The following is a 26,139-nucleotide window of genomic DNA, read 5'->3' as shown; positions in this document are numbered from 1 at the left end:
CTAAAAAATCTGTTACTTTCTCAATGAAGGAGATCAGGTTGGTTTGGCACGATCTACCTTTTGTAAAACCATGTTGTAATTTGTCCCAATTGCCATTAACCTCAATGTCCCTAACTACTTTCTCCTTCAACATTTTTTCCAAGACCTTGCATACTACAGATGTCAAACTAACAGGCCTGTAGTTACCCAGGTCACTTTTTTTTCCCCTTTCTTAAAAATAGGAACTATATTAGCAATTCTCCAGTCAAATGGTACCACCCCTGAGTTTAGAGATTCATTAAAATTTTTTGCTAATGGACTTGCAATTTCATGTGCCAGTTCCTTTGCTATTCTTGGATGAAGATTATCTGGGCCCCCTGATTTACTCCCATTAAGATGTCTGAGTTTGTCTTCTACCTCGGATACGGTAATATCTACCTCCACATCCTTATTCCCATTTGTTATGTTGCCATTATCCCTGAGCTCTTCATTAGCCTCATTAAAAGACTGAAGCAAAGTATTTGTTTAGATATTGGGCCATGCCTAGATTATCCTCAACCTCCACTCCATCCTTAGTAATTAGAGGTCTGTCGTCGTCTTTTTTTTGTTTTTTTCCTGTTTATATGGCTATAAAACCTTTTACTATTGGTTTGAATTCCCTTTGCAAGGTCCAACTCTACCTGACTTTTAGCCTCTCTCACTTTGTCCCTACATGATCGAACCTCAATAAGGGAGAGAAGACAGTAGAGAGGAGGTTCAGGCAGCATCTATGCACTCCAGGATGAGAGATTAACCTATTAAGTGCAATATGTTAGAGAGACAATACGGTTTAGCAGTGAATCACTGATTACCATTAAGAGGCACACAGAGTCCCCAAAGAGATCTGGGTCCCATTGTGCTGAGAGCATAAGTAACAGTTTGTGCAAGTTCCACTTCTCAGAGTTCAAACGGAGAGTAACTCGTGTCATCTGCTCAACTATCCGCAGCCAAGGAACCCTCCAGCCTCTCAATATATAGATAGAGGAATAGTCCAACTGACCCACAAATCCAAAATACTCAGGCACTGTGTCCAACTCCAGAGAGATCTTCAGGACAGAATAAAGAGCTTAACAGCATTTATTTCTCTTATCTTCATTGTCGAAGGAAGTGTTAACCTAGGGTGCTTTCCAGGTATCCCATTCCTGTCCTTCACTGGAGCACCTTTAGGGTTCCCTGGTGAGACATTCACACAGAGCCAACCCTGAACTACCTTTATTACCGCGCAGGAAGAGCAACCATGTAACTACAGTTCATTTCCCGTCCTAAGTCTATGGGCACCAAAAAAGCATCTAAAGTACCCTAACATCCTGATGAAATGAGGCCAACAGCACATCAACCCTTCTCATAGCAAGTGCTAAGGTCAGCCTGAAAGAGTGTGGCCTAGTCTACTCTACTGCGGGCCATCAATCTAGTTACGCAATTCCAGCTACATGAATAACGTAGCTGAAGCTGACGTACTTAGACCTACTTACCGCGGTATCTTCGCTGTGTGGTCGATAGTGGATGCTCTCCCATTGACTCCATTCACTCTTCTTGTTCTACTGGAGTACCAGAGTAGACAGGAAAGTGCTCGGCAATCTATTTATCACACCTATACTAGACATGATAAATCAATCCATGCTGGATCAATGTGCAGAAGCACCCATGAAGTTGCCAATCTGCTCTGGATTCCATTTTTAGAAGCCAGAGTTTTATCCATGGCAGTTTCCACATGATTTTAGAGAACACTGAGGCCTTGCTCATTACTACTGTGCTGTTCATTAGTCCTTTTTTCTGTAAGTCTACACTCATTCTCCTATTTTAACTATTCCCCGATGTGCTGCATGCATCAATTCTTTGGACAGGCTAAAGATGCACAGTGTAGTCCGGGGTGGGCAAAAGGGCCTCCATCGACCGTTTCCGGCCCACCAAGCAGATTGATCCAGCCTGTGGAAGCCCTACTGCTCCCCTGCCCTCAGGCCAATTAGGGTCCGGGGACGGAGGAGCGTGCGAAGCTTCCTCCCCCCCTGTGAGCAGCATGCAGTGCTTTGAAGCACTGCACATGGCTCGCAGGGCGAGAGGAGATGTCATGCGCTCCCCAGACCTGATTGGCCTGGGGGCAGGAGGAGCGTGCAAAGTTTCCTCCACTCTCCCTCCCAGCGAGGAGCACATGGCACTTCAAAGTGCCGTATGCTCACCCAGGGTGGGGGCAGGGCGAGGGAAGCTTTGCACAGCTCCCCCGCCCGCAAGCCAATCAGGTCCTGAGGGCAGGGAAGCATGTAACGTCTCCTCCCGCCTTGCAAGCAGCGCATGGCACTTTGAAGTGCCGTGTGTTCCTCACAGGGTAGAGATAGGGCAGGAGGAGGCTTCTTGCTCCCCTCGCCCCCAGGCTAATCAGGGTCTGGGGGCGGGGGAGCGTGTGAAGCTTCTTTCTGCCCTACTAGGGGCGTGGGTGCCTAATGGGAAGGGAGGGCAAAGGGGATGGGGAAGCCCAGAAGCATTCTGGCCCCGCCCCTTCCGGATTAGTCCCTGCCCCTTCTGGGGCGGCCCAGGGCCTCTTCCAAAATTTTTGAACTGGCCCCCGGCCAAAAATTATTGTCCACCCCTGGTGTAGACATACCCGAAGAGGGGAAAAGTATGGCAAGTGAGTTGTAAAGCTCTGTGTATCTGGCTACTCTAATAAATACACTTCCGCTTGCAGCTCTCTTCAAAGGCTATCATTCCCACAGAATAGCTGCGTATCAAATGTATTAGCTTTCAGACTCGTTTTCTAATTTCCATTGGTACTTATAGCCACCTTCTGCCCCAACATTCAAGCCTGAACTAGCAGAGTATACTGGACTTATCTGCATTAGCTCAGCCCTTTATTTAGTAGCCTTCAAATCAGGGATGTTAGAGACTGGATATTTTAGTGATCGTGTAGCCACAACAACGTTTAGTGCTTATACGGTTACTAAACGGCTCCCCGGGGCGGAGCCAGCAGCCAGTGTGCTCCTGGCCCCACTCCTGGGAAGCCCTTAGCTGTCCCAGACCCAGAGGCAGTGCGGAGGAATGGGGCAGTTGTGTGTAGTCGATTGAACTAACCGGTAAGCCTAGGCTTCTTGATTAATCATTTCAACGGCAATACGCCAACATCCCTACTTCAAATGCCCTCATTTCCCTCAGCTAACATCGCCTGGACATTTAGCACGTTTCCTGTCCCTGTCTCCAACCCACGAATGAAAAGGTTCGGTATGGTCACTCCTCTCTGAAGACAGAGAACTAATCTGTGAAATTTAAACAAGTCTGTTCCCTTCGGGGGGGAGGAGGTTACTGGAAGGTGACCTTGGAGGCCTTTAGTGCGTGCTACACAGGGACAAAGTGCAAAGGGCAGGAAAGAGTACTCAGGAACTGGGCTCTCAGCGCTCTACTCATTCCCCTGAACCACCTGACAGTCCAGGTGAGTTATGGACAGCCTGATATTTTGTAAGAGTGGCCAAACTTACATCTTTATTGCTTTAGACTGAGAAGGGTGGGCAATAATTTTTGATGGGGGGCACTGCAAGAATTTGGAATGTGGTCAAGGGCCGCACTCTTCCAGGATATTAATGGAGGAGGTGCGGGGGCCTGGGACAGAGGGTGGGTGCAACAGGGACCTTGGGGTAAGAATTGTGACCTGGGGCACTGGACTTCTTGCAGCCCTCCCACAGTATTCTTGCAAGAAAGTTAAGGGAGTCTGGATTGGATAAATGGAGGGTAAGATGGATAGAAAACTGGCTAGACGGTTCGGCCCAGCGGGTCGTGATCAACAGCTCGATGTCAGGATGGCAGTCGGTGTCTAGCAGAGTGCCCCAAGGATCGGTTCCAGGGCTGGTTTTGTTCAACATCTTTATTAGTGACCTGGATGAGGGGATGGATTGCACCCTCAGCAAGTTCACAGAGGACACTAAACTAGGGGGAGAGGTAGATACGCTGGAGGGCAGGGATAAGGTCCAGAGTGACCTGGACAGAGTAGAGGATTGGGCCAAAAGAAATCTGAAGAGGTTCAACAAGGACAAGTGCAGAGTCCTGCCCTTGGGACGGAAGAATCCCAAACATTGGTACAGGCTGGGGACCGACTGGCTAAGTAGCAGTTCTGCAGAAAAGGACCTGGGGGTTCCAGTGGATGAGAAGCTGGAGATGAGTCAACAGTGTGCCTGTGCATTAGGAGGAGCATTTCCAGCAGATCCAGAGAAGTGATTATTCCCCTTTATTCGGCTCCGGTGAGACCTCATCTGGAGTATTGTGTCCAGTTCTGGGACACCCCCACACTATAGAAAGGATGTGGACACTTTGGGTTTGGAGAGGGTCCAGTGGAGGGCAACCAAAATAATGAGGGGCCAGAGCACATGACCTATGAGGAGAGACTGAGGGATGTGGTCTTTAGTCTGCAGAAGCGAAGAGTGAGGGGGGATTTGACAGCAGCCTTCAACTTCCTGAAGAGGGTTCCAAAGAGGCTGGTCTCAGTAGTGACAGGTGGCAGAACAAGGAGCAATGGTCTCAAATTACAGTGCGGGAGGTCTAGGTTGTATATTAGGAAAAACTATTTCCCTAGGAGGATGGGGAAGCACTGGGATGCTTTCCCTAGGGAGGGAGTGGAATCTCCATCCCTAGAAATTTTTAAGTCCCAGTTTGACAAAGCCCTGGCTGATGATTTAGTTAAGGCTGGTCCTGCTTTGGGCAGGGGGCTGGACTTGATGACCTCCTGTGACCTCTTCCAGCCCTGGGATTCTCTGATGCTCTGGTTCTATGACTGCGGTGCAGGGGGTTGGATTGTGACCTAGGGCAGGGAACTGGGGGTACCGAAAGGGGTGCAGGGATTTGCGTTGTGAGCTAGGGCAGGAAGGGACTGATCTGGGGCAGGGGATATGGGTACAGAAGGGGGACAAAGGATTTGGGTATGTAGAGTAGGGGGCAGGAGTGGGGAGCAGGGAGGCACTGGGATGCCAGAGGCAGGGTCTGGCCAGGAGACTTACCAGCCAGCAGTCTGTTCCTGAATCAGCCTCCCTGCCAGCCAGTGTTCCCTCTAAACTGTGCAGCAGCCCAGCTTCACGGATGATTAAGTCAGCCCCATCCAGTCAGCTAGCTCCCTGCATGGAGCCCAGAGCCTGTGACTGGGCAGGGCTGATTAATCCCCTGTGAAGCTGGGCTGCCCCACAGCTTAGAGGGAAGACTGCTGCCTGACACTCCCGCACAGGCTGTAGCCATGTGATGTGGAGCCCCTTGTGCTTCGTGGCTGCCTGTTATTTGAACAGGCAGCTCCCATTGGCCAGTTTCTGGCCAGAAACCGGCCAATGGGATTGTGCTGGGGGTGAGAGCAGCTCCAAAAGCTTCCCCCTCCTCCCAGCTCAATTTTTAAAGTGAAACTGCCCCACAGCTGCATTTCTGAGCTGCATGCAGGTGAGGTGCAGCAAGTGGGGAACCTGCCTGGGGTTCCCCACAGTGTCCACAGGTTGGATCTGGTGGCTGCATCTGGCCCACAGGCCGTATTTTGCCCAGGCCTGGACTAAGGCCTCCTACACACACTACACATTTTACATCAAAACAGAGAGATGCCGAACAAATTGCTATTGTGCACACATGCCTTTGAGTCTGTGTAGAGGACTGCGCATCCCACATTCAATTTCAAACCTACTGCAGACGTCTTTCTAACTGGGCTTGTTTCTGTGAGCTCCATGAGATGACAGAAGCCAAGTGTACAAAGCTGGTTCCTCAGTCACGTGTGAACAAGATTTCAGGCTGAAGTGAGCCCAGAAATAGGTTTATTAGCTCCATGGAAAATTTCAATCCAAGGGTGATGGGTTACAGGAGTAGAAGTACACATTTGTAATAGAAATGGTGTTGAACAGGGATGTGAAGGACTAGTCAACTATCCGATAAGCAAATGCTTATTGGACAGTCGACTAGTTCCTGCCCCCCCTGCTGCCTCAATCTGATAGAGGCGGGGGGGGGGGTAAGGGGGAGAAGGAAGAGGGAGGCACTTAAAAGTGGCTGTGCCGCATGGAGCCCAGGGTCAGGTGGGGAGTCCCCAGAGGACTCCGGGCTGCATGCGGGTGCCAGCTTTGAAATGTACAAGAGTCCCCAGCCAGGCCCCTTGTGCATTTCAAAGTGGGGCTCTTATGCATGTCAAAGTGGAAGCGCCCACATGGAGCCCAGAGTCAGCAGGACTTCCCACTGTCCTTGGGCTCCCTGTGGCATGCCAACTTTGAAATGTACAAGAGCACAGCAGGACCTCTCGTGCATTTCAGTGTCAAAGGCGGAACGTGGAAGTGCTTCTCGACGAGTTGAATAGTCATAGAAATTCCATCGACTATTCAACTCTTAAATTAATCACTAGTTAACATCCCTAGCGTAGAACAGATTCTAGAGGTTATAAACATCTTACAGACACGAGTAGCGTGCATCACAGAGCTGCAGAAATTGCTGTAGATGGCTACAAGCAACCTAGTCACCTGTTTAACTAAACTATATTAACTCTGTTTATAAATGGAACCTTAATATAGCATATGCCAGCGTAATGAGGATGATTATTACACACAATCACTGCAAATGTGGATATTTTTAACTTATGTTTATGAATACTGGTAACTTCTCAATTCCCCTCCCTTCTTTATTTTTGCATCTGAATTACGTAGACATGAAGAGCATTTTCAGATTCCCTCTAAGATTTTTTGCGTTCAAACTGGAGCACCTAGAAAACTGAAGGTGAACTGCTAGACTAAAAATGCAGTTTAATTCGTTTACTGGAATATCTGAGGCTGTGTCTAGACTATGGAGTTTTTCCATGATACCTGAGGTATCCCGGAAAAACTCTGCTGCGTCCAGGGAACGCGTCTGCTCTTCCAACATTTTGTGTGGAAGAGCTGACACGCTCTTTCAGAAACTCCTGTACAGGCAGTCCCCGGGTTACACAGATCCGACTTATGTTGGATCCGCACTTACAAACGGGGCTTTTCTCGCCCTGGAGGACGCGGGCGGCAGGACCGCCCAGACTCGCCGCGGTCCTGCCGCCCGCGTCCTCCGGGGTGAGAAAAGCTGCTCCGCATCTCCAGGGTCTGCTGGGGAGGTCCCCCCCCCCCCCCAGCAAACCAGGGAGACGTGGAGCAAAGCCGCGGAGGACCCGGGCGGCAGGACCGCGGCACGTCTGGGCGGTCCCCCCGCCCAGGTCCTCCTTGGCTAGTGCGCCCCCCCCCCCCCCCAGCAGACCAGGCTTTTCTCGGGACACCTGTGGTAGAGCAGCTGGGGTGCTGCCGGTTGGTCCCGCAGCGCCACTCCCGGCGCTACTGGAGCAACCCAGCAGCACCCCAGCTGCTCTGCCCCAGGCATCCCCAAGTCAGCCGCTGCTGAAACTGACCAGCGGCTGACTACAGGAAGCCCGAGGCAGAGTTGCTCTGCCCCGGGCTTCCTGGAATCAGCCGCTGATCAGTTTCAGCAGCAGCTGACTTGGGGACGCCTGGAGTTCTTAAGTTGTATCTGTATGTAAGTCGGAACTGGCGTCCAGATTCAGCTGCTGTTGAAACTGATCAGCGGCTGATTCCAGGAAGCCTGGGGCACAGCAACTCTGCCTCGGGCTTCCTGTAGTCAGCCGCTGGTCAGTTTCAGCAGCGGCTGAATCTGGACGCCAGTTCCGACTTACATACAGATTCAACTTAAGAACAAACCTACAGTCCCTATCTTGTACGTAACCCAGGGACTGCCTGTATTCCTCATTTCACAAGGAATAAGGGCTCTTCTGAAAGAGGAGGTTTTTCTGAAACTTGGCTGAGTGTAGACAGGGCAAATTTCAGAAGAGCCTTTTCCAAAAAAACTATTGGAAAAAGGTATGCAAATTGCAAAGCGCAAATAAGTATGCAAATAAAACTCCATAGTCTAGATGTAGCCAGAGCAGAGAGGCAGTTTAAGAATTGACACTGTTTGTACTATCTTCCAAACTCTAGATGTACACTGTTACAGTTCAGAAAAAGCTGTGAATTAAAAATAATCCGTTATAAAGCATGCATCAAACTTACTTCACTCAAAACAATTTAACCCTCCTCCCAAATCACCAAAACAAACAAGTGCACAAAAACCACTACCATGCAAATCAAGCTTTTGCTCACACGTCAGGTCCACAAACAGTTCTAAGGTTAATTTGTAAGACACTAAGCACTCCCATGCTGTTAACCTAATTGACATCTTCCACAAACTTCACAAGCAAATTAGGTTTCAAATTTGCATTGCACTCTAATGCTAATGCAAACAGCATGCAAAGACAGCTTGGATTCAACTAGTGAAAGCTTTACAGCTAATTATACAGCTACTACTCTGCGTATAGACCTGGGCGTGAAGCAAGCTGATTGGTTTCTTAATTAAGGCTTAATTACATAGCTGAGAGTCAAATTCAATTAAGCTTACATACAACAGTAGCTTTAGAACATTAGCAGTGGGTCTTACCTTCTGGAGTTGGATTGCAACCCAAAAAAAGGAGAGAGAGACCCCTTTTAAAAGGTGAGCAAAGCAATCGGCTAGCCATTATAGAGACCCTCCCCCCATCAGTAGAAGAGGAAATGCATCACTGCACCTGGACACATTTCTGGAGCAGACTTCAGCAATGCCCAAGCTGCTGGAGACAAGGTAGGTACAGTGGGGAGAGAGGGTGCACCTGTCATTGGCAGCCGGTTCTCAGAGAAGCTCTGACACAGCTAACTCTGGACAGTTGCTTGGCTGCTGCTCGTTGATGGAGAACAGGGATTTGCAGACTTTTGGCCCACCGCCCACCCTGCTCCACTGCAGATCTTTGCGCGCCACCAGCCCAACACCCATGAAGGTGCCTCCTGGCCGAGAGGTAGGGTGCAGGAGTGGCAGAGGGGGAGGGGTTCTGGCTGGGAGGGAGGGTGCAAGAGCAGCATGGGGGTGCAGGGTCTGGCTATGAGAGAGGTGGGCTCTGCCCCCAATGCGCCCAGGCACCCCCCTTCTCCCACTGGCCGTGGGAAGCAGCAGGGAAAGCCTGCGGGCGAGTAGTTTCCTGTGCAGCCGTTCCCCAGCAGGGAGGAGGGGAAGCAGGAGCACGCGGAGCCGCCTCTTTCCCCCACAAGCTGGATGGAGCCTTCAAGCCTCGCCCATTCCATCCTCCCACAGCAGGAAGCTGGCGCTGGGACTCCCACCTCGTGGGAGGGAGGGGCACGGGGCCAGAGCACCAGTGCCAGCTCCCCATTGCAGGGGCGCAAGACCCAAGCCCACGGCCCACCTGCAAGATGGCTGCAGGCCACTGATCCAGAAGCCAAGTGAAACCAGGCAGCCCGCTAACAGATGCATGGGGCCAAGAGCGCTTCCCTTCTGCCCCCACTCGTTCCTATGCGCAGAAGTAGACTGCCTGCCAAGTCGCTCCTATGGGGAGCAGGCTGGCGTAGCGAAGAGCACAGCCGGGGCTGCCGACGGAAGGGTGGGAACGAAGTAACAACGGGAGTTGCCTCGAGGGTGCAATTTCTGTTCTAGTAAGCGGCTGTTGCACTGGTGGGACAGGCAAACCACATCTCATGGCCAGGAGAAATGGGGGAAAGCAAATACAAGTGACATCAGTAACGAGCTGCCTTTCATCTAAATGCAGCCCAGAACACGGAGGCACAGAACTCTCTCAGCCCAGGGACCTGCGAGGAAGGCACCAGGCAAGGAGACGACGTGCCTAAGCACAGAATTATCTAGCAAGGAGGCTGGCGAAGCTCACGAATGACAAGAGAGCTGACTGACTGAGGCTACGTCGAACATTTCCACTTGATCAACAAACCTTGTGTCATTCAGGGATGCTTAAAAAACCCATGAACAACGTTTTGGGGCAGGAGGTGAAAGCGCCAACAAAGCGAAAGCCTCTCAGCGGGGCTTGAAGAATTCTCTCCACACAAGTGCCGTGCAGGCTGCGTTCACACACTGACTGTTCACGACAGGGCCGTGTCAACACAGCCTTGTTGCTAGCGTACATCTGCATGGCGCAGCTTTAAGAGGAGGAGGAAGGTATGGCAAGCGAGTCTTCTCCATGTGCAAGGAGAGGAAGCTTTTCAAACCAATGGATCTGATGGATATGGAGGAGACTTGCTCTGGCGTAGGAGTGAAGCACTGCGCCCATTAGGGGGAGGCTAGTTTATCTGGCTCCCATTTCCTGGGAAACCAGAGTATACTGCTCTTTATGGCGTAAGTGAGGGCGCATATAGGGTTCAAAAAGCACATTCCCCAAGTGCCCTTTTGTTTTCTGCCCCAGACAACTTGCCGGCTCGACACAAGACACCAAGTTCCACAGGGAGACTGATGGACGCGTCAGCTGAGAGGCTCCTCTGGCGCTGCTCATGACAGTATCCAAACACACCGGCAGTGACTCGTCCTGCCTGAGCAGCCCCTTGCCCTGTGCAGCCTGGAGCGCACAGGCGAACGCACAACACCTGTGTTGCAGGGCGGCAGCCAGGGAAGGCACAACCGACACATCATTCCCTAGCGGCAGCCTGCAGCCAGGGCCTTCCTTCCCCAACAGGTCAACCAGCAGCACCCCACGGCCAACATCCAAATCCCATTCGTGTTCCCAAAAAAGGCTGCTCCTGACCAGAGCTGGCCTATATCCAAGTGCTCTTCACAGACTCCACCGTCCGGAGGCTCTCTCTGCCCGCCAGACAGCACATTCTCTGCTTTGTGCGGGAGGGAACGCGCCGCCGCACGGCCTTGTGACGGGATTACAGAGCTGGGTGTGGCTGTGGCATAGCCCTGCTGGCCCAGGATGTTAGAGAGAGAAGCTGGATGAGGAGACCAGCTTCTGCTGCAGAGTGAGATAAGCTTCAGTTTACGCAGAGCTCTTCTCCAGGTCTGCCTGAACCTTGCAGAGCTCTCAGCCCAGGCAGCGGAGCTGGGAAAAGTTTCTCAAGTTACTGTGGCAAGTACTTCGATGGGGCACAACTCACCCTGTGTTGATTGCAAGTCCCTGTGAACAGGGAAGCTGTTCTGGAAAAGACCCAGTCTACATTCCTCCTACGTGTGTTGTGGGGAACAGTACATGCCCAATATGTTAGTGAAACCAGCACAGTTTTCTATACTTGCCTCTTTCCAGCCAGCAAACAAGCGGTTACCCCTCGGGACCGTTGTTCCTCGCGATGTCTTGCTCCCGCCCATTCCACGTAGGTGCACGAATGTCGGAAGCTTTCCCTCCGCAGTACCCACTGGGCCAGCCAGGGAGCCCCGGAGTGGCACTGCTCTATCGGCGCCTCTATACCCGTCTTGCCAGAAGTCTCCACCGAAGGGGGGCGGGTGGGATTTGGAATGGGCGTGAGCAAGTCCAGGCTAGCTGCCCGTGCCGAGCGCAACGGACGCCCCACCAGTGCAGGAGCATCAAGACACTGAGGTGGCAGCAGGGCTCCAGAGTGGCTGTCCTGGGGCCCTGCACTCTGTGCCCATGGTGAGAGGGGGCTGTCCCTGTGCATCCTCCCCCTCCTTGGCACCGGCAATTGAAAGGGCGCCATGAAGAGGTGCCTTTGGTTGGTGCTGTCGAGGGCCTCAGCGTGCCCACACTCCCACACGCCGAGCCTGGTGCACTCCGGACCACCAGTACCGGGAGCTAGAGAGCTCATTCCTGGGGGCTCCCAGTTCCAGGCTTAAAGCCCCTCCAAACCTTGCCACCATCTGCAAGGTGACCTTCTCCCAGGCACTTGAAACGGGTGCTGTGGGGTCGCCACAGGGCGTAGCTTACAAGCACTTAGAGCAGGGCTCGAAGCAGTCTGGCCCAGGCATCCCCCCTTGGCAACTCCCGCTGGGACTATGCTAACTACCACCACAAGAACTCTGCCAAAGGAGCTGAAGGTGGTCATGAGAAGCAAGCCGAGCACACGCCAGCAACCATCACGGGGGGGGGGGGTGAGAAGGACCTGGGGGGAGGGGCCAGCAGGGGTATATGTGTGCCGATATATCACGGGGGGGGGGGGGTGAGAAGGACCTGGGGGGAGGGCCCAGCAGGGGTATATGCGCGCCGATATATCACGGGGGGGGGGGGGTGAGAAGGACCTGGGGGGAGGGCCCAGCAGGGGTATATGCGCGCCGATATATCACGGGGGGTGAGAAGGACCTGGGGGGAGGGGCCAGCAGGGGTATATGTGCGCCGATATATCACGGGGGGGGGGTGAGAAGGACCTGGGGGGAGGGCCCAGCAGGGGTATATGTGCGCCGATATATCACGGGGGGGGGGGGGTGAGAAGGACCTGGGGGGAGGGCCCAGCAGGGGTATATGTGTGCCGATATATCACGGGGGGGGGGGGGGGTGAGAAGGACCTGGGGGGAGGGCCCAGCAGGGGTATATGTGTGCCGATATATCACGGGGGGGGGGGGCTGAGAAGGACCTGGGGGGAGGGGCCAGCAGGGGTATATGTGCGCCGATATATCACGGGGGGTGAGAAGGACCTGGGGGGGGCCAGCAGGGGTATATGTGCGCCGATATATCACGGGGGGGTGAGAAGGACCTGGGGGGGGGGGCAGCAGGGGTATATGTGCGCCGATATATCACGGGGGGGTGAGAAGGACCTGGGGGGAGGGGCCAGCAGGGGTATATGTGCGCCGATATATCACGGGGGGGGGGGGGTGAGAAGGACCTGGGGGGAGGGGCCCAGCAGGGGTATATCTGCGCCGATATATCACGGGGGGTGAGAAGGACCTGGGGGGAGGGCCCAGCAGGGGTATATGTGTGCCGATATATCACGGGGGGGGGGGGAGAAGGACCTGGGGGGAGGGCCCAGCAGGGGTATATGTGTGCCGATATATCACGGGGGGGGGGGCTGAGAAGGACCTGGGGGGAGGGGCCAGCAGGGGTATATGTGCGCCGATATATCACGGGGGGTGAGAAGGACCTGGGAGGAGGGGCCAGCAGGGGTATATGTGCGCCGATATATCACGGGGGGTGAGAAGGACCTGGGGGGAGGGCCCAGCAGGGGTATATGCGCGCCGATATATCACGGGGGGGTGAGAAGGACCTGGGGGGAGGGCCCAGCAGGGGTATATGTGTGCCGATATATCACGGGGGGGGGGGGCTGAGAAGGACCTGGGGGGAGGGGCCAGCAGGGGTATATGTGCGCCGATATATCACGGGGGGTGAGAAGGACCTGGGAGGAGGGGCCAGCAGGGGTATATGTGCGCCGATATATCACGGGGGGTGAGAAGGACCTGGGGGGGGCCAGCAGGGGTATATGTGCGCCGATATATCACGGGGGGTGAGAAGGACCTGGGGGGGGCCAGCAGGGGTATATGTGCGCCGATATATCACGGGGGGGTGAGAAGGACCTGGGGGGGGCAGCAGGGGTATATGTGCGCCAATATATCACGGGGGGGTGAGAAGGACCTGGGGGGAGGGGCCAGCAGGGGTATATGTGTGCCGATATATCACGGGGGGGGTGAGAAGGACCTGGGGGGAGGGGCCCAGCAGGGGTATATCTGCGCCGATATATCACGGGGGGTGAGAAGGACATGGGGGGAGGGCCCAGCAGGGGTATATGTGCGCCGATATATCACGGGTTGGGGGGGTGAGAAGGACCTGGGGGGAGGGGCCCAGCAGGGGTATATGTGCGCCGATATATCACGGGGGGGGGGGGGTGAGAAGGACCTGGGGGGAGGGGCCCAGCAGGGGTATATGTGCGCCGATATATCACGGGGGGGGGGGAGAAGACCTGGGGGGAAGGGCCAGCAGGGGTATATGTGCGCCGATATATCACGGGGGGAGAGAAGGACCTGGGGGGAGGGGCCAGCAGGGGTATATGTGCGCCGATATATCACGGGGGGGGTGAGAAGGACCTGGGGGGGCCAGCAGGGGTACATGTGCGCCGATATATCACGGGGGGTGAGAAGGACCTGGGGGGAGGGGCCAGAAGGGGTATATGTGCGCCGATATATCACGGGGGGGGGGAGGGGCCAGCAGGGGTATATGTGCACCGATATATCACCGGGGGGGGGGGGGGGGGGGCTAGCAGGGGTATATGTGCGCCGATATATCACGGGGGGGGGGGGTGAGAAGGACCTGGGGGGAGGGGCCAGCAGGGGTATATGTGCGCCGATATATCACGGGGGGTGAGAAGGACCTGGGGGGAGGGGCCAGCAGGGGTATATGTGCACCGATATATCACGGGGAGTGAGAAGGACCTGGGGGGAGGGGCCAGGAGGGGTATATGTGCGCCGATATATCACGGGGGGGGGGGTGAGAAGGACCTGGGGGGAGGGGCCAGCAGGGGTATATGTGCGCCGATATATCACGGGGGGGGGGTGAGAAGGACCTGGGGGGAGGGGCCAGCAGGGGTATATGTGCGCCGATATATCACGGGGGGGGGGGTGAGAAGGACCTGGGGGGAGGGCCCAGCAGTGGTACAAGTGCGCCGATATATCACGGGGGGGGGGGGTGAGAAGGACCTGGGGGGAGGGGCCAGCAGGGGTATATGTGCGCCGATATATCACGGGGGGGTGAGAAGGACCAGGGGGGGGGGCCAGCAGGGGTATATGTGCGCCGATATATCACGGGGGGGGTGAGAAGGACCTGGGGGGAGGGGCCAGCAGGGGTATATGTGCGCCGATATATCACGGGGGGTGAGAAGGACCTGGGGGGAGGGCCCAGCAGGGGTATATGTGCGCCGATATATCACGGGGGGGTGAGAAGGACCTGGGGGGAGGGCCCAGCAGGGGTATATGTGCGCTGATATATCACGGGGGGGTGAGAAGGACCTGGGGGGAGGGGCCAGCAGGGGTATATGTGCGCCGATATATCACGGGGGGGGTGAGAAGGGCCTGGGGGGAGGGGCCAGCAGGGGTATATGTGCGCCGATATATCACGGGGGGTGAGAAGGACCTGGGGGGAGGGGCCAGCAGGGGTATATGTGCGCCGATATATCACGGGGGGGGTGAGAAGGGCCTGGGGGGAGGGGCCAGCAGGGGTATATGTGCGCCGATATATCACGGGGGGTGAGAAGGACCTGGGGGGGGGCAGCAGGGGTATATGTGCGCCGATATATCACGGGGGGGTGAGAAGGACCTGGGGGGGGGCCAGCAGGGGTATATGTGCGCCGATATATCACGGGGGGGTGAGAAGGACCTGGAGGGTGGCCAGCAGGGGTATATGTGCGCCGATATATCACGGGGGGGTGAGAAGGACCTGGGGGGAGGGCCCAGCAGGGGTATATGTGCGCCGATATATCACGGGGGGTGAGAAGGACCTGGGGGGGCCAGCAGGGGTATATGTGCGCCGATATATCACGGGGGGGGGGGTGAGAAGGACCTGGGGGGAGGGCCCAGCAGGGGTATATGTGCGCCGATATATCACGGGGGGGTGAGAAGGAGCTGGGGGAGGGGCTAGCAGGGGTATATGTGCGCCGATATATCACGGGGGGGGGGGGTGAGAAGGACCTGGGGGGAGGGCCCAGTAGGGGTATATGTGCGCCGATATATCACGGGGGGGGGGGGTGAGAAGGACCTGGGGGGAGGGGCCAGCAGGGGTATACGTGCGCCGATATATCACGGGGGGGGGGTGAGAAGGAGCTGGGGGGAGGGGCTAGCAGGGGTATATGTGCGCCGATATATCACGGGGGGGGTGAGAAGGAGCTGGGGGGAGGGGCTAGCAGGGGTATATGTGCGCCGATATATCACGGGGGGGTGAGAAGGGCCTGGGGGGAGGGGCTAGCAGGGGTATATGTGCGCCGATATATCACGGGGGGGGGGGGAGAAGGACCTGGGGGGAGGGGCTAGCAGGGGTATATGTGTGCCGATATATCACGGGGGGGGTGTGAGAAGGACCTGGGGGGAGGGGCCAGCAGGGGTATATGTGCGCCGATATATCACGGGGGGTGAGAAGGACCTGGGGGGAGGGGCCAGCAGGGGTATATGTGCGCCGATATATCACGGGGGGGTGAGAAGGACCTGGGGGGAGGGGCTAGCAGGGGTATATGTGCGCCGATATATCACGGGGGGTGAGAAGGACCTGGGGGGAGGGCCCAGCAGGGGTATATGTGCGCCGATATATCACGGGGGGGTGAGAAGGACCTGGGGGGAGGGGCTAGCAGGGGTATATGTGCGCCGATATATCACGGGGGGTGAGAAGGACCTGGGGGGAGGGGCTAGCAGGGGTATATGTGCGCCGATATATCACGGGGGGTGAGAAGGACCTGGGGGGGGGCAGCAGGGGTATATGTGCGCCGATATATCACGGGGGGTGAGAAGGACCTGGGGGGAGGGGCTAGCAGGGGTATATGTGCGCCGATATATCACAGGGGGGTGAGAAGGACCTGGGGGGACGGGCTAGCAGGGGTATATGTGCGCCGATATATCACGGGGGGGGGGGGTGAGAAGGACCTGGGGGGGGGCCAGCAGGGGTATATGTGCGCCGATATATCACGGGGGGTGAGAAGGACCTGGGGGGAGGGGCTAGCAGGGGTATATGTGCGCCGATATATCACGGGGGGTGAGAAGGACCTGGGGGGAGGGGCTAGCAGGGGTATATGTGCGCCGATATATCACGGGGGGTGAGAAGGACCTGGGGGGAGGGGCTAGCAGGGGTATATGTGCGCCGATATATCACGGGGGGTGAGAAGGACCTGGGGGGAGGGGCTAGCAGGGGTATATGTGCGCCGATATATCACGGGGGGTGAGAAGGACCTGGGGGGACGGGCTAGCAGGGGTATATGTGCGCCGATATATCACGGGGGGTGAGAAGGACCTGGGGGGAGGGGCTAGCAGGGGTATATGTGCGCCGATATATCACGGGGGGGTGAGAAGGACCTGGGGGGACGGGCTAGCAGGGGTATATGTGCGCCGATATATCACGGGGGGGTGAGAAGGACCTGGGGGGAGGGGCTAGCAGGGGTATATGTGCGCCGATATATCCCGGGGGGGGTGCTCAGTCCAGGGATGAAGTGGCATGAAAACCTCCAAAATGCGTCACACCTAAGCTTTGGCCTGCTAGCTCCCCAGTGATGTACTCTAGGGAAACATTATCCCCATGCCCTGCTCCACCAAGCATCAGGTGTCAATCACCACTGCTGCCAGCTAAGCACCAAGTTCAGGTCTGTGGTTCCCTCAGTTGTAAGTATCAACTCCGCAGAAGATGCCATTTTGCATTTGCTTGGTAGCAGTAATTATCGCAATTCTGGCAGTACACTCACTAGCACTAAGAAACGCAAGAAGCTTTGCACGTGACCTCTACTGAACAGTAACCAAGTACTTGACCAACGTTAATTCATCTTCCCAGCATCGGAGGAAGCATCGGCCACTCTCTAAACGAGGAAGAGGCAGAGATTCAGCCGCTCGCCTCGGGATGCCCAGGAAGTCTCGGTCAATGCTAGGAACTAAATCCGCTTCTCCCGAGTCCCTAGTTCTTGAGCCAGAAGATTATGGTGTACATTTTCTTCTCAAGCACGGTGATGCTCTAGCGGTAGGTCGCCTGCCCCTGGAGTAAAACATTTTAGGAGGGTGTTGGCACTTGATGCTTTCATTCAACTGTGATTTCTTCCCAGCCTGCACGTCTCCCCTACACTAAAAGGGAAGAGTCGTACTGATTTTCTGGCAATATAAACAACGGAAAAGCATGAGCCCTCCAGCGTCCTCTGCTCTGGCTCCTTGAGCCCCTAAGTGGTTAACATCCCAAACCTGCCGCATTTCGTCTCCTACACAGATGGAAGCTATTCTCTTCAGTTTTGCTTTCCCAAAACTGGGAGCAAGCGCTGCTGTGGCCTGGCCTCTTTTCCACCCGCTAGGGATGTTCAATGCTAAGTCACGCTCTGAAGCAAGCCTGACTCCAACAGCATCGATGGTTTTCACAGCAGGTCTTGGTGCAGTTGGACGACTCGGCATCTAGAAAAGGAGGGCTCCTGAGCGCACGCACGTGCCCACACCCTATTAAGCTAGAAGAGCAAAATACAGATTTTCAAAACGGAGCAGGATTTTCGAACCAAGTAGCATTTTTGGGCAGTGCGCCAATCCACTGCGGGGGTGAAATTAGCTAGCTCTGAAAGGCACGGCGGTTTGCTATACTCGTCCAGGTACACAGAATCCTAGACTAAGAGGGGTTTAAGGCAGTTGCCTTTGCTAATGCACAGAATGAAATGCATACTCTAGACTCCTCTTCCACCAGCCAGGGTCTTCCAATCTAGTCCATCTCCCAAGATGTGGCTCCTGCAAATTAATATGCTACCACGTCATCAGACGTTTTTCCATGGGGAAAGGCAGCTGGAGTAAGAACCCAGAAGTCAGAACTTTACTACTTCTGTTTGCTATTTAAAGAACATATTAAGTCCAACTACCTGCATCATGTTGTGCTGTTTCTACAATTTTCTTGAAGCTAAAGATCTCATTAAGAGAAGACTAACCACCCACCCTCAGAGACTATAGTGGGGCACCAATGAAAATCCAAAGGATGAAAGAAAACTGAAAGGACTGTCAAGTCAGGAGCACTGGCAAGAAATAGTCCTACTGCAGGGAATGGAAATCTGAAATGTATTCACAGGTGATGCTAAAAACGCAGACTCATTAAAAAAGAAAGGAACCAATCCCAGTGGGTTGCAGGAAGTAAGTTGGTTCGTTGTGGTTGCACAAACTTCCAGGAGAGTGTTGGGGACAACAAGTGCTGAAGGAAGCAACCAGGGGCCATGCGCAGCTTGACTTGCTGCTCACAAACAGGGAAGAACTAGTAGGGGAAGTAGAGGTGGGTGGCAGCCTGGGCACCAGTGATCATGAAAAGGTTGAGTCAGGATCCTCACCGAAGGTAGAAAGGAGAGCAGCACAATACACGCCCCGGACTTCAGAAAAGCAGCCTGACTCCCTCTGGGAAACGATGGGCAGATCCCCTGGGATGTAACATGAAGGGGAAAGGAGTCCAGGAGACCTGGCAGGATTTTACAGAAGCCTTATTAAAGGCCCAGGAACAAACCATCCTGATGTGCAGTAAGAAAAGCAACTAAGGCAGGTGACCACCTTGGCTTAGCAGGGAAATCTTTGGTGAGCTTAAACACAAAAAGGAAGCTGACAAGAAGTAGAAACTTGGATAGATGACTAGGGAGGAGTTTAAATATTTTGCTTGAGCTTACAGGGGACTTATCAGGAAGGTGAAAGCGCAATTGGAATTGCAGCTGGCAAGGGATGTGAAGGGGAACAAGAAAGGTTTCTACAGGCATGTTAGAATCATAGAACACTAGGACTGGAAGGGACCTCGAGAGGTCATCGAGTCCAGTCCCCTGCCCTCATGGCAGGACCAAATACTGTCTAGACCATCCCTGATAGACATTTATCTAACCTACTCTTAAATATCCCCAGAGATGGGGATTCCACAACCTCCCTGGGCAATTTATTCCAGTGTTAGCAATAAGAGGGTGTGGGATCCTTACTGGACGAGGGAGGTAACCTAGTGACAGATGTGGGAAAAGCTGAAGTCCTCAATGCTTTTCTTACTTCTGTCTTTACAGAGGTCTGCTCCCAGACTACTGCACATGGCAGCGCAGTATGGGAAGGAGGTGGGCAGCCCTCGGTGAAGAAAGAACAAGTGAAGAACTATTTAGAAAAGCCAGACAAACACAAATCCATGGGCCCAGATTTAATGCATCCGAGGGTGCTGAGGGAATTGGCAAATGTCATTGCGGAGCCTTTGGCCATTATCTCTGAAAACTTGTGGAGATCGGGGGAGGTCCTTGGCGATTGCCTTGGAAAAAGGCAAATGTAGTGCCTATCTTTAGAAAAGGGAAAAAGGACAATCCAGGGAACTACAGACTGGTCTGCCTCATCTCAGTCCCTGGAAAAATCATGGAGGGGATCCTCATGGAATCCATTTTGAAGCACTTGGGAGAGAGGAAAGTGATCAGGAATAGTCAACATGAATTCACCAAAGGCAAGTCGTGCCTGACCAATCTGATTAGCTTCTGTGATGAGGTAACTGGCTCGGTGGACATGGGGAAGTCAGTGGATGTGATCTACCTTGACTTTAGCAAGGCTTTTGATACGGTCTCCCACAATATTCTTGCCAGCAAGTTAAGGAAATATGGATTGGATAAATGGACTGGAAGATGGATAGAAAGCTGGCTAGGCTGTTGGGCTCAATGGATAGAGATTAATGGCTCGATGTCAGGATGGCGGTCGGTTTCTAGCAGAGTGCCCCAAGGATCAGTTCTGAGGCCGGTTTTGTTCAACATCTCTATAAATGACCTGGATGAGGGGACGGATTGCACCTTCAGCAAGTTTGCAGTGGGGGAGACAGATATGCTGGAGGGCAGGGATAGGGTCCAGAGTGACCTAGACAAATTGGAGGATTGGGCCAAAAGAAATCTGATGAGGTTCAACAAGGACAAGTGCAGAGTCCTGCACTCAGGACAAAAGAATCCCAAGCATTGGTACAGGCTGGGACCGACTGGCTAAGCAGCAGTTCTACAGAAAAGACCTGGGGGTTCCAGTGGATGAGAAGCTGGAGATGAGTCACCAGGGCGCCCTTGTAGCCAAGAAGGCTAATGGCATAATAGGGTGCATTAGGAGGAGCATTGCCAGCAGATCCAGAGATGTCATCATGCCCCTTTATTCAGCTTTGGTGAGGTCACATCTGGAGTATTGTGTCCAGTTCTGGGCCCGCACTATAGAAAGGATGTGGACACACTGGAGAGGGTAACCAAAATGATGAGGGGGCTGGAGCACATGACCTATAAGGAGAGGCTGAGGGGTTTGGGTCTGTTTAGTCTGCAGAAGAGAAGAGTGAGGGGGGATTTGAGAGCAGCCTTCAACTTCCTGCAGGGGGGACAGAAGACAGAACAAGGAGCAATGGTCTCAAGTTGTGGGGGGGAGGGGACAGCTCTAGGTTGGATAGTCGGAAGAACTCTTTCCCTAGGCGGGTGGGAAGCGCTGGGCTGGGTTTCCTGGGGAGGGGGTGGAGTCTCCATCCCTAGAGGTGTTTAAGTCCTGGCTTGACAAAGCCCTGGCTGGGAGGATTGAGCTGGGGTTGGTCCTGCTTTGGGCTCTCCCCGACCTCTGATTCTATCTAGCCCAGTGTCCTGTCTTTCGACATTGGCCAATGCCAGGTGCACCACAGGAAATGAATACCACAGAGACTCATCAAGTGAATTTAGGGGCCTAAGTCCTTGAATAATTTACCATTTTCTCTTGAGTAAGAAAACATGTACAAAATAAGACTGAATGGTGCAACAACTCACCTGATCTCTTTAAGTCCTTCTTTCTGGATGACTTGAAGAATCTCTTTATGGCTCATAGGTGTATTTGGATATTTCTCCAGGACCTGGTGTGCAAAAACAGATAAAGATGGGAAAGTTACTTACCTGCAATTATTCAAAAAAACAAAATGTGTTTCCTAAAGAAATCCGCACGTACAGGTTTAACATCTCCAAGGAGCGCACTAGGAGACGGGAATTCTTGGGTTGCAGGAATCTCTTCCACCTGAGACTAACTGCAAGCCATGGCAGTAGATTCAGTACAGGGGACCCTCACAATTTGCGGAATCACTCTTCACAATTTTGCATATTCATGGCTCTCTCCCATCCCTAAGATCTGCAGCTTCCAGCCACTCCCCTGCCCTCTCCCACCCCACCGCACCCCATCCTTCAGCCTGGGGGGAGGGACGCAGACTCAGGGAGGCCTGTTGTGGGGCAGCAGCAACAATCAGCCCCCCGCCCCCCCCACATTCACTGTGGCAAGCAAACGAAGCACTCGCTCCACTTCTCCCACCCGCAGTATTTGCGGATTTATTCGCAGTGGTGGCCAGAACGTATGCATCACGAACGGTGAGGGCGTCCTCTGTGCAAATATTCCAGCATAGCTTCAGACAGCACAGAACCATCCAAAACTTCAAGTAATGGGGATTTTAGTTCTCACTTAACAGGAGGGACAAATCTGATTGGTGTATTTAGGCCACACCTTCAGAGAAACCTACAGGTGCCCAATAGTGCTGTAGGCTGAAAGACAGCAGGCTGCCTGTTTGGGGGCATCACACCCAGATGAACGCCCTCCCTTGGGCATGCACCAGACAGCTGAGAAAGAACTGACCCCAAACTCTAGGACAACCCCGCCCCCCCCGTCGGTGGGCAGAGAACAACGTTCAGAGGTGTGCTGGGGCCTGGCCCAGCTCCCACAGGGAAGGAGGGAACTCCCCCCGCAGCTCCGCCATCCACAGGTCCAGCCATGGCCACCACCCACGGTACACAGCCCCATCTATGGCCCCAGTTGCACTGCCAGCCCCGCTTAGGGCCTCAGCACCCAACCATGGCACCTGATGGGGCACGGACCAGGTAAAGGGTATTCAGACGGGCTCACGCACATCTCCCTGAAGGCCACCTAAGGTGGGAGCTTTCTGATTCACAGTTTACCTTTAAGGGGCATGGCTGTAAAAGCAGACCGCAAACTAGATGCACATTTAGTCGACAATTGACCCAGGGTCGTTGAGAATCCATCATCACTTACAGTTTTTTAAATCCAGAATAGATTATTAGAAAAACATCCACTCTAGTAATTGAGCAAGTTGTCAAGTTTTCATGAAGTCTGTTCTGCATAAATCACTCAATTTCAACCTTTATCGTGTTTTATTCTTTTAATTCTGTGTTTCAATCAACACAGTTCTAACCTCTACATCAATTTCCTCATGTGTTTGCCATGGCATTAAGCAGGCTAACATCTATGTATTTGGAATTTCATTTATAACAGCTTCAAGTTGGATTGTGACAGGGTCACATTTACACTTTGGACTTTTTGGGCCCATATACTCCATCCAAGTTAATACAACACTTTGCACATTTCCAAAACCTCACTGCTCCTTGTTAAATAGCACCAAAAATGCAGCTCTATACAAAACAGCAAACCTATACCTGCTCCTCATTCCACTTTCCTCAACTCAATGGCATATACTGTGGGCAACGATCCAGGGCCTCAGCGGGTCTCCAACGCTCTTCTGGAGCCAATGGCTTGGCCTCTGAGTAATGGAGTTTTCTTCCTCTCTAGCTCAGCTGAGGTTTTCTAACCTTGGTTCATCACACAGCTGAACCAAGCCCCTCTGCTATGAAAACATATATACACACCCGTCCTGCCCAAAGTCAGTGTCCGAGTCCCTCAAGTTTATAGGTTGCAACAGCAACACCTGGTTCCTTTGTTCCGCTGCTAGAGATCTTCAACCACTCAATGCCAGTCACCAATTGAGGGGGAGAGGCATACTGGTTTTCTGAGGCTTGAGGTAACCTATTGTCCCAAGACGTTTCCACCTGGACAGCTAACCATTTAGATTTAATGACTATTCTCTCCAGTCTATCAGAGAGATGACCATAGTCCTGTCAGCGTATGACAGACTCCACATACCGTTCCAAGTGTAGGACTCTGCACTTGCCCTTGTTCAACCTCATCAGATTTCTTTTGGCCCAATCCTCCAATCTGTCTAGTCACTCTGAACCCTATTTCTACCCTTCAACATATCTACCTCCCTCAGCTTAATGTCATCTGCAAACTTGCTGAAGGTGCAATCCATCCCCTCAGCCAAGTCGTTAATGAAGACAACAAAACTGGCCCCAGAATCAATCCCTGGAGCAGTCCACTGGATACTAGCTGCCAACTAGACATCCAGCCATTGATCACTACCTATTGAACAGAATGGTCTAACCAGCTTTCTACACACCTTGCAGTCCAGTCAGCCGAGCCATACTACTTTACACCTTGCTGGCAAGAATACTGAGGGAGACTGCATCAAATGCTTTGCTAAAGTCGAGGTACTTCACACCCACCTCTTCCTCCATGGCCACAGAGCGAGTTACCTCATCAGAGAAGGCAAGTAGGTTGGTCAGACAAAAGAAACATGATCCCTAAGTGGTTCCTCCAGCACTTGCACCAGGAACTTGGGCCCAACTCTCTCCCAGAATTCCCTCAACTGTCTATTGGCTGTATTGGTCTCCCAGCAGGTGTCAGGGTGATTAAAGTCCCCCATGAGAACCAAGGCCTGTGATCTGGAAACGTGTTAGCTGTCCAAAGAAAGCCTATAGCAGACTCTGCTTAACCCAAAGACTCAACAGGCTTTTCTCTCATGTTATACTGGAGCTCTGAGCAGTCATACTGGTCTCACATACAGTGCAATTCCTCCACCTTTTCTCCCCTGCCCACCCTTCCCTGACACAGGAGTTACCTCACCAAGTCCCAGGTATCCCAATCACATCACAGTTCCTTGGCCTTGCCAGGACTTGCAATTCTTCCCATTTCCTTCCCAAGCTTCAAGTGTGCAGGCCCCTAAGAGAACTAGCTGAATGCCCCACTTGCTCAGTATGAATCAGGAGGCCTCCCCTATTGCACTCTCCTCCTTGTCCTCTCGTGGATTGGTAACTTGTTACAAGACAGGTGTCATGGCACGATAAATGCAAAAGTGGAGGCCAGCAAAAGTCCCCCAAAACCTTATCTACCAGACTTCGGTATAAAGCTTCCCCTCGAAATCTTAACCTAGATTTTGGGAATAAAATGCCGCTGCCACCACCCAAATATTAATAAAGCAACCAGGGAGAGACTACTTGGGAAATCTCACCCCTAAAGTACAAACCAGGAAACCAACATTAACCAATACCAGGTTAATAAAAAGAAAAGAGAGAACTTTTATCATCACCACAATATTCCTGTTGTGAGCATGATGACTAGATGGAACAGTCACACAATAATATCCTCCTGGAGGAGAAATTTACCATGGGCCAGGAACTTAGTTACCAAGGACAGCAAAACCCATTTTTAAATGCACAGACCAGATCCCATTTCCCAAACTATAAAACAAGAAAACCTAACGGATTTATCTAAATGTATACTATTTACAGACTGTGAAGAGTATTTTCTTAGAGGGAGACTTCCTGTCCCCTTCAATAGCTGGAGAGAAACTACCCGAACAAAGGAGGGAAAAACCCCAAAATTCCTGTGTCCCAGTTTGAAATTCCTACCCGCATTTCTATTGGCTGCCTACCACCTGGTTTAGGTAAGGGACCTATTTAACCCCTTAGTCCCCAGGATGCTGGATAACCCTCATGATCATGACAACAGGAAACAAAAAGTAGGAATAAATGGTCAGTTTTCAGAATGGAGAGAGGTAACTAGTGGGGTCCCCCCAGGGTCTGTCCTGGGACCAATCCTATTCAACTTATTTATAAATGATCTAGAGAAAGGGGTAAACAGGGAGGTGGCAAAATTTGCAGATGATCCCAAACTGCTCAAGGTAGCTCCAAAGCAGACTGTGAAGAGCTTCAAAAAGATCTCACCCAACTAAGTTACTGGGCAGCAAAATGGCAAATGAAATTTAATGTTGATAAAAATAAAGTAATACACATTGGAAAAAATAATCCCAACTATGCATACAACATAAGGAGGACTAATTTGTCTACCATCATAGAGATTTTGGAGTCACTGCCGATAGTTCTCTTAAAACATCCACTCAGTGTGCAGCGACCGTCAAAAAAGAAAATAGAATGTTAGCAATCATTTTTAAAAGGATAGAGAATAAGACAAATATCTTATTGCCTCTATATAAAACCATGGTACGCCCACATCCTGAATACTGAGTACAGATGTGGCTGCCTCATCTCAGAAGAGACACTGACATTGGAAAAGATTCAGAAAAGGTCACCAAAAATTACTAGGGGTTTAGAACGGGTCCCATATGAAGAAAGATTAAAAAGTCTTGAACTTTTCAACTTAGAAAAAAAGACGACTATGGTCTGTAACAGTGTTTCTCAAGCTGTGCTCCAGGGGCTCCGTGAGGTTGACAAACTGGAAACATCGATAGGGACAACACATACAGTCAGTGGACCGCTGGGGCTCTGCATACATTTTTATGCATGTAAAGGGCTCCGGAGCCCAAAAAGTTTGAGAACTGCTGGTCTATAAAATCACAACTGGTGTGGAAAAAGTGAACAAGGAAAAGTTATTTACTCATTCCCACAACATAAGAACTAGCAGTCACCAAATGAAATTAATAGGCAACAGGTTGGGGGAAAAAAAAAAAAGAAGTTTTTCTTCAGGCAGCTCACAGTCATCCTGTGGAACTCCTTGCCAGAGGATGTTGCACACCAGAGCCTCGGGGGGCCCAGGCTAGTGGATTTTGGGTGCTCCAGCATAGCAGGTGACAGTGAGGGGCTGCAGAACCATCATAGGCTCACCAATGCTGGG

The 26,139-nt window shown here is 52.8% G+C and overlaps 1 protein-coding gene across 5 annotated transcripts in view; it reads right to left on the bottom strand.

Moving 5' to 3' along the window:
* ASXL2 (ASXL transcriptional regulator 2) overlaps window positions 1-26,139 on the bottom strand; it is a 192,105-nt gene that overhangs the window by 109,338 nt on the left and 56,628 nt on the right. For 3 of the 5 annotated variants that reach the window (XM_075923200.2, XM_075923201.2, XM_075923198.2), the window contains 2 exons: window positions 21,168-21,250; window positions 1,491-1,559 (listed from right to left, as the gene is read on the bottom strand). In XM_075923200.2, the coding sequence (XP_075779315.2) occupies window positions 1,491-1,559; window positions 21,168-21,250 (152 nt within the window). The remainder of the gene's footprint in view (window positions 1-1,490; window positions 1,560-21,167; window positions 21,251-26,139) is intronic. The other 2 variants (XM_075923203.2, XM_075923199.2) reach the window with 1 other exon arrangement.

The sequence above is a fragment of the Pelodiscus sinensis genome, chromosome 3 (assembly GCF_052426305.1).
Source record: "Pelodiscus sinensis isolate ZL-2025 chromosome 3, ASM5242630v1, whole genome shotgun sequence".
NCBI classification, from domain to species: Eukaryota; Metazoa; Chordata; order Testudines; family Trionychidae; genus Pelodiscus; species Pelodiscus sinensis.
This window is presented reverse-complemented; position numbering and strand designations above follow the sequence as displayed.